General features: G+C 46.1%; 1 protein-coding gene across 1 annotated transcript; it reads left to right on the plus strand.

The window, feature by feature from the left end:
- The first annotated feature begins 776 nt into the window (after positions 1 to 776).
- On the plus strand, positions 777 to 6,394 carry LOC125241374. The gene is made up of 4 exons (XM_048149832.1): positions 777 to 855; positions 1,063 to 1,223; positions 4,642 to 5,690; positions 6,003 to 6,394. The coding sequence occupies exons 1-4, from the start codon at positions 777 to 779 to the stop codon at positions 6,361 to 6,363; spliced, it is 1,650 nt and encodes a 549-aa protein (XP_048005789.1). The 3' UTR covers positions 6,364 to 6,394.
- Positions 6,395 to 8,768: the final 2,374 nt, after the last annotated feature.

An 8,768-nucleotide genomic window follows, 5' to 3' on the forward strand; every position in this document is an offset into this window, starting at 1 on the left:
ATTCATTCTGCTTCTGATTTTCTGTGAATAAACTACCTAAATTAAACCAGCGCTTTTATATCATTATCATTATTTAGCCTATCTGAGCCGTAAATTGTTTAGGTAGTGAAATAATCTATCGTAAGTAGAATCGTAAATTCGTGCTTCGGAGTGATCAGTTATGGTGATTACAAGATCCTGCAAAGGTATGGGTAAAAGGAAAGATACTCAACAAGGTAAGACCGTTGCGGAGAGTGAGGCCGGGCCGTCGTATGCCCCCATGCCTCCTCTTGTCGATTCGACAACCGCACCCCCGGCGCCTTCACAATCCCAACCCGCGAGTGTGACATCAAGATCTTCGTCCACGGTAGTAGTAGCTAGAAAGTTAGCGGCCGAGGCGCAGCATGCGCGTCGTCTCGCTGAGCTAGAGGCGGAACAAATACGCCGCCGCCGCGAGTACGAGGCCGCTGAACGCCAAGCTGCCGAGCTAGACGCCCGCCGGCTGGCTGATTTACAACGAGTAACCGCTAATATGGAATTGAAAGCGGAGATCGCCGCCATCGAGGCTGACGCTAGTCATCACAGCTCTAGGAGCAGCCAAAAGGTAGAGCAATGGCTGAGTAAATCAGCTGCCTTTCATCACGAAGAAATATTAAATAATGATTTTTTCAGAGATGTGGAACCTAAAACCCCTCGCGCACATATCGCGTCCCCTGCGCGAACCGCGACTGTGCGCCGCAACTGTGGTGCCGCGTTAGAAGCGGCAACTCTCGAGCGCTGCGACCATTGAGGTCGCGATGCCAGCGGCTCTCTCCGAGCGCCGCTACTGTGGCGGTGCCGCAACGCCAGCGGCCCCTCCTGAGCACCGCGACTACGGTGCCGCGATGACAGCGGCTCCCTTCCAGCGACCAGAGAGCGAAGTTCCGCAGTTGGTTCAAAGTTTAGGCGTTTTAGTCGATAGTGTTAATAAAGGCATCAGTCACGCAATTAACCGTGTTCCCTTACCGCGCTTTGATGGAAAAAATCATATAGATTATCTTAGCCTGAAGAAAGCCTTCGAAAATACCCAAGGCTCTTACACAGCTGCGAATAACCTCGCACGATTGAACACGGCGCTGACGAGCGCCGCCCGCGAGGCAGTCGCCGCGCTGCTAGTGTCGGCGCGCGACCCTAACGTCGTGCTGCGCGCGCTCGACGCGCGCTTCGGGCGCCCAGAGATCGTGGTGGCGCACGAGGTGGCTGCGGTGCGGGCATTGCCGCGCGTGGGTGCTGCGCGTGGATCTAGCTGTGTTTGCCAGTAAAGTTCGCAACTGTGTCGAAATTATACGTTTGTTACATCACACAGAATATTTAGCCTCGCCTGAATTATTTCAAGCTTTGATTTCAAAGATATCACCACTGTTGCGAGCTAAATGGCTAGATTACGCCTTTCGGTATGAGGCTACAGGTTTGTCGAAGCTAGAAAATCTCCCTGCTGAGCCGACTACTGCGCCACAAACTGTGGATAGTAGGCGGGCCAGAGATAATGTGCACGTTGCCGCTGAAAATCAATCTGTAAAGTCAAATTCAATATCGCGGAATAACGCTAAATTGAATTCATCGGCGACTGCAACTAAAATTAATCATGCGTCGTATGTGAAAAACCGCATGATTTAATTCAATGTGACGACTTCAAATCAATGTCAATCGATGACAGATGGACTTTGATTAAAAAGAAAAAAGTCTGCCATCGATGTCTCAAAGTAGGTTGGCATAGGTTTAATTTTTGTAAGGCGAAGAAGTCTTGTGACATTGACGGATGCACGTTCCGTCACCACGAGTTATTGCACAATCCGAATTACGAGCGTTCTGCAGCCGCGCATATTGAAGTGGAAGATGAGGAGCCGGCAGCGGGAACTTCTAGCGCCGTACCGCGAGCCCCTGCCGCTCACGCCGCAGCATCTCCTGTCACTAGCGTGTCTACATCATACGATGTCGACTCAAAGGAGATCCTGACTCATGCATCGACTTCAGTTGCCGCGGGGTCTTCAGCTCAGACGGTGCCTCCTCGTCCGTTATTGAAGATCGTAGCCGTAACAGTGTCCGGTCCGTTAGGTTCCGTGAATACGTACGCTATGTTAGACGACGGGGCTACGGGTTCGTTTATAGAACAAGATATTGCCGCGAAAATAGGTGCCATTGGGCCTCAGAGGCACATGAGGCTAGACTGTGTAGGCGGGTTAGGTAAGGATACGTCTGTGCAATATGTCGACTTCGAAATTAAAGGCCGCCATGGTAAGGATACGCACATTATCAGTAAAGCGCGCGCGATGAAGGGTTTAGGTCTCGCGTCTCAAACTCCCTATAGGTCTAGCGTGCTTAAATATCCTTACCTCTCAGATATCGCGGATGAGTTCTGTTATGGCAATATACAGCCATCGATCATTGTCGGTCTCGATCATTGGTATCTTAGCATTCCTAGGGCTATACGCGAGGGTACTAAGACAGAACCGGTCGCTATCAAAACCGAATTAGGGTGGGTTTTATTTGCCTTTGGTTGCAGCAAAACCGCTTCAGTCGAATCTGTCAATCACGCACTTGTCAGCGAGCCCCCAGTAGCAGATGTCAGCGATCGCTCTGTTTTAGAGCAATTGATTCGCGAGCAGTATAATTTAGACTCAATTGGCATTTCGAAAAGAGAAGCGCGCAGCACCGATGACGAACGCGCTGTCCAAATTCTAGACCATACCGCGCATCGCCTGCCTAACGGACATTTTGAAGTCGGTTTACTTTGGAAGTCGGACAATTTATCTGTGCCTGACAGTAGCAAGCTTGCCTTATCTAGGTTTCTTAGTCTTGAAAAGAAAATGGCCCGTGATTTTCAGTATGCCGCTCGTTATCGAGAAAATATTCACGATATGTTGCGGAAAGGTTACGCTGAACTGTGCTCATCAGAGCCCAGCGCCAAGTCGCCAGTTTGGGTGTTACCACATTTCGGCGTAACTAATCCTAATAAACCAAATAAGCTGAGAGTCGTACACGATGCTGCAGCTAAAAGTCACGGTGTCTCGCTAAATTCGCTCCTATTGAAAGGTCCCGATTTGTTGCAGCCTCTGCTCGGAATCCTGCTCCGGTTCAGAGAGGGAAAGTGGCCCTGACTGGCGACATTCGCGAAATGTTTCCCCAGGTGAAGATCCGAGCAGAGGATCGCGATGCACAGAGGTTTTGTGGCGCGACTCGCCCAAAGACCCTATCATGACATATCGTATGTCATCGATGATTTTCGGTGCCGCTTCCAGCCCTTTCACTGCCATCTTTATTAAAAACAAGAACGCAGTGGAATGGCAGGAGCGTTTTCCAGCCGCAGCTCGAGCCATTATAGATGATCAATATATGGATGATTGTATAATCAGTTTAAATGACGTTGACGAGGCCGCAAAACTTGCCGTCGAGATCAACGACATCCATAGAAATGCTGGCTTCGAGATGCGTGCTTGGACGTCAAACAATCCCTCTGCGCTACATTTGCTGCCAAAAGAGGGCTTGGCTGACGTCCCTGTAGCTAGCAACGACGTAGATGTTGATCTTGGTCGACTCACTACACCTGTGCGGACACTTCGGCTTATCTGGCAACCCGTTTCCGATACAATCGGGTTTAATATTGGAATTAAGGGAGAATGTATGTTGCCAAATAAGTTCACCAAACGAGAAGTGTTGGCACACGTAATGCGGGTTTTTGACCCTCTCGGTATTCTGGCACCAGTAGTGATTACGGGTCGCATCATGTTTCAAAATGCGTGGCGTCAGGGCATTGATTGGGATCAAGAGTTATCGCAAAGTGACAGCGCAGCGTGGAGACTCTGGTTTCAGGATTTGTTTTCAATCTCGGGTTTACAGATCCCACGCTGTTACTGCCTTAGCGAATGTCCAATTGATAAGTGTGAGCTTCATTTGTTTTGTGACGCAAGCGAGTCTGCTTACGCTGCGGTTGCATATTGGCGGTTTATTTTACAAAACGGACATGTGAAGCTAGCGCTTATTTGTAGTAAGGTTCGGGTAGCTCCTTTGAAGCAAATTTCTATAAATCGTTTAGAGCTACAAGGCGCTTTGATTGCAGCTCGTCTCGCTTCTATGATTTGCGAAGCACACAGATTGAAGCCCGTAAATCGTATATTTTGGTGCGATTCCATGACTATTTTAGGATGGCTCAGAAGCGAGGCGCGCTTATTTAAGCCTTTCGTTTCACATAGAGTTGCTGAGATTATGGAGATAACGGACATTAATGAATGGCGATGGGTGCCAAGTCAACTTAACGTTGCGGATGATGCTACCCGCATGAAGCGAGTGACGTTATCCTCAGAATCGCGTTGGATATCGGGTCCTGAATTTTTTCTCTCTTCAGAATGGCCCAGTGAGCCCAGCTCCCCAGAGTATCCAGGCATGGAAGAAGAGAGCAAACGTGCAGCGCGCCCTGATTTAGTTCACCTCATTAGTGACGTTCAAAGGCGCCAGCCAGTTTCGGTCGATCCTAAGCGATTCAGTTCTTGGTTGAAACTGGTACGGACAACAGCCATAGCTCATAAGTACCTGACATTACTTAGAATCCATTGCTTATCTAGAAGGGGTCTTAATGTCAACAATTTAGTCGACTTGGAGGGGGGTGTGTGTACCTTTGTGTTTCAGCCGTCCAACCAATGGCAACAGTTTGCCACCCCCACCCCGCGCTCTGTGCGCGACTCTGTCACGGCACTGACCGCCGCAGACCTACGTCTTGCAGAGGTTCACATTCTACGCCAGTCGCAGTTGAACACATTTCCTGAGGAGATGGCCAGCCTAGATAGCCATCCCGCCCAGCTCTTGCCACGCACCAGCCGTTTATCGAAGCTTTCGGTGACAATGGGAGACGACGGACTTATGCGTTTGTCCGGCCGTATAGGAGCAGCGTCGTGCGTCCGTGACGAAATGAAAAACCCCATTGTGCTAGATGGCAAAGATCCAGCTGTGCGCCTGCTTGTCGAGCATCATCATTGCAAGGCTGCCCACGGGAACACAGAGACCGTAGTTAACGAGATGCGACAAGATTATCACCTTCTGTCATTGAGAAGTACCGTCCGCAACATTGCCTACAACTGTCTATTTTGCCGAATATGCCGGGCTAAGCAGTTTCAACCCGTGACGGGAGATCTTCCAGAAGCTCGCCTTGGGCATCACAAACGGCCATTCTCATTTACAGGGCTGGATTACTTCGGCCCAGTACAAGTCTCCGTTGGTCGAAGGCGTGAAAAAAGATACGTCGCCCTTTACACCTGCCTCGTAGTTCGTGCGGTCCACCTGGAAGTGGTGGACAGTTTGTCAACTGACTCTGCTATTATGAGCCTCCGCCGATTCATCGCTCGAAGAGGTACCCCATCAGAGCTGTGGTCAGATAATGGGACTGCATTCGTCGGCGCTAGCCGTGAACTTCGACGTTTATATGACGATGCTACGCCACAGTTCGCTGCTACGCAGAAGATCAACTGGAGATTCATCCCGCCGTCGGCACCTTTCATGGGTGGAAGCTGGGAAAGGCTGGTGAAGAGCGTGAAGGCAGCACTCAAGGTTACCCTGACCGAACGAGCTCCAACGGATGAGGTGCTGAGAACCCTGCTGGCTGAGGCGGAGGCCCTGGTAAATTCTCGGCCGCTCACTCACGTTTCCGTGGACCCTCAAAGCGAAGAGTCCCTGACGCCCATTTCATTTCATTTCATTTCATTTATTTCTCACATATAAGCTAACAGTGTTTCACCAAAACGCTTACACGGTATACAATAAAAGACTAAGAGCTAAACAATTATAAATAACATGCAGGAGATATACAATTATACATTTAAAAAAATATCAAAATAAAAAAATGTCAATAAAATTATCAAGAATCACTAAGTATTAAATAATATCAGGTACCAAATTTATACGTTATAAGTCAGGACAAAAATAACAATACAAGTACAACTACGCAGAATCAAGTACCGGCATGACAGCTTTTAAAAAAACACCTAACCGCCCATGCACTTCCTGCTGGGTTCTTCATCGGGACGTCCAATACCAACGACATCAACTGAAACGGATTTACTGTCGCGATCTAGCTGGCGTAAGGCCGTCAGATTATCGGAGTATTTTTGGCGCCGTTGGCTAAAGGAATACCTTCCGACCTTAACACCCAGACGTGGTCGAGGTGAAGTTCCACAGATGGCAGTTGGTGACCTGGTGCTCATTGCGGACGGCAATACTCCCAGAGGTTCCTGGCCCCGTGGGCGCGTAACAGCAGTCTTCCCTGGTCCTGACGGGGTCATTAGAGTTGCGGATGTACACACTGCGGGAGGCACTTTGCGGCGGCCCCTGCGGAAGCTGGTGAAGCTCCCTCTTTAATAAAAAAAGGGGGAAATGTCGACGACGCACCTTTTTGGAAGAATTTACTTTTTTATATATTTGAATTTTATTGTTTTTTTATACCTATGTTCTTTTTTACTTTTGACTTTTGATTTTATATTCATTCTGCTTCTGATTTTCTGTGAATAAACTACCTAAATTAAACCAGCGCTTTTACATCATTATCAACAGCAATAATGATGTTCTCTTACAATGACATGCGACCAATTAAAATAAAGTAGCTGTGCGTTATATTTCAATATCCTGAATGAAATTATTCTGAGTCGCGCGCTGGTCAGAGCGGCGCCGGCGATGTGGTGGTCGAGGCTTTTTTCTCCCGCGGCGCGGCGCGGCGCCGGCGCCCTGCAGCTCCATTCTTGTCGTGGTGAGAGTTGTGGTGTACGCTGGAGTGCGTCACAGATTTCATGAGATCTGTCATCGGGTTGAAGAACGTCCAAGACATTTTTTGCCCTCAACTTTCCCTTGCACCACCAGACGTTTCATAGTGTCGTTACAGAATTACATATTAAATATGAACATATTAATAAATGACGCTAGTTTCCCGGAGAGGTAGTCAGAGATCAGTGATTTCCACTTGCTACGGTACCGGCATACTTATTAGATTCCTTCAGTTGCATACTATACTGAGTGCTGAGGTAAGTATATTGTCCTGTCCTGGTCTGTATTCAACATCTCTCCGGCCAGAGCACGCCCGCGCCCGCCCTTCCAACTCCGTTACAAGTAAGCTACCTAACAAATTCAGCCAGCAGGAGAGGTATTTTAAACCACTTTATTTTCCCACATTTCTGGTTAACCATTTTTGCAATTACTTAAAAATATAATTTTAGTATGAATACGTTTTGAAATAAAAACGTTTCATAAATTTTACTAACAGATTGAATTGATTGGGCTACAAAAGGCTGTAACGCTGGAAAATATATATTTGGAGTAAAAAGGCCGGCGAAATCTATGAATCACGAGTCGCGTTGTATTGGAACCGGCCTTTCAAATACAGCCGTGAACATTTCAGTTTAAATCGAGACTCACTTTTGGGGAACAGTGTGATAATGCCGTATTACATGACTTCTGTGAGTATTGAACATGTACTTAATGTAATTATTTACATATATTTAATAATACGCAACCATATTTTTTTGCAGTCGTTAACAGAACTTCTTCGTACAACTTCGTTAACAAAATTCTATGTACTTATATAAATAGGTACATAGAATTATTAATAATGTAGGATGTTATTTTAGAGATCTTTATTATCAATTACATACAGCCACTGTAATCTTGGGGTAACACCACGTTTGAAAAGTCATTGTAATATTTTGCACATGTCAGGAAAATATCATCTGACTGTTTTTGATTCATTACACCTAAATGGTTTGCTTTTGAGCTGTTATTCGTTGTCACCGAGTGCCATGAAATTCATTATTCTCTCTCTTTTGTCTGATTTTTCGATTTAGCAAAAATGCTATACATACCTAATATCTTTCGTTTCAACAATGTCTGAAATATGTTTAAAAATATTTTAAGCGGGTAACTCACCTGTTACACGTGACTCGTGTTGTGTAACACGTGAGTAACCCGCTTGAAATATATTTAAGTATGTTTGAGTCTCACGGGAGTTTTATAGTTCTTCACATCTACCAATATTAAAGTGTGACTGAATGAGGCGTTGCGATAGTATTGTAGAATGTATAGGGTAAACTCGCCTCATTCGGTGACGCGCCTAATACGGTGAAACAACCAAAAATCGTCTTTCGGAATAGTGCTTCAAAGATTTTATCACCGAATTAGGCGTGTCACCGAATGAGGCGAGTTTACCTTACTTTACTTTCCAGGTACAATTCTGTAGAAAAAAATAACTAAAATTTTCACTTGTATCTTCCTGAAGGAAACATTTTCAGTAAATTTATTAAATGAAAGATACAATGTTATGTAAATAAGACAATATTCTATTTGCACTCTACAACAAAGAAAGAAAGGAAACATCGAAGGAGGCGGACATTTACAACGCTCCGTGTCTACAATTTTCTTTTGTAATTTTGTATTGGAATCTCAGGGTACGTATCCAAATAGCACAAACGCTCACGAAACGAAACGCTCGTAGATATCTATCTCTATCGCTCTTGCGGATTGGTGCGACAGAGCCAGACTACCTTACGCGGCGTTTTGATTTCGTTTCGCGTCGCAGAAATGCCATTTGGCTACGGCACCAGTTCTTTACCGTCTTCACAAAACAAATAAATGAGTTTGATCTTCTAGTCTAATCTTTTCTAGGACAATGAATTTAATTAGTAATTACCAAGGGAAGCACTGGATTTACCACTACATTCACTTAAGAAATATGTAAAGTCCGGCCTGTTACGTAAAGCATACTACACTGCTCAAGAATA

The sequence above is a fragment of the Leguminivora glycinivorella genome, chromosome Z (genome assembly GCF_023078275.1).
Source record: "Leguminivora glycinivorella isolate SPB_JAAS2020 chromosome Z, LegGlyc_1.1, whole genome shotgun sequence".
NCBI lineage: Eukaryota > Metazoa > Arthropoda > Insecta > Lepidoptera > Tortricidae > Leguminivora > Leguminivora glycinivorella.

Coding starts and splice junctions, on each gene's coding strand:
- LOC125241374 (XM_048149832.1), top strand. CDS start 777: ATGCCAGCGGCTCTCTCCGAGCGCCGCTACTGTGGCGGTGCCGCAACG. Junction 856..1,062: donor TCCTGAGCACCGCGACTACG/GTGCCGCGATGA, acceptor GCTCTTACACAG/CTGCGAATAACCTCGCACGA. Junction 1,224..4,641: donor TGGCGCACGAGGTGGCTGCG/GTGCGGGCATTG, acceptor TTTGTGTTTCAG/CCGTCCAACCAATGGCAACA.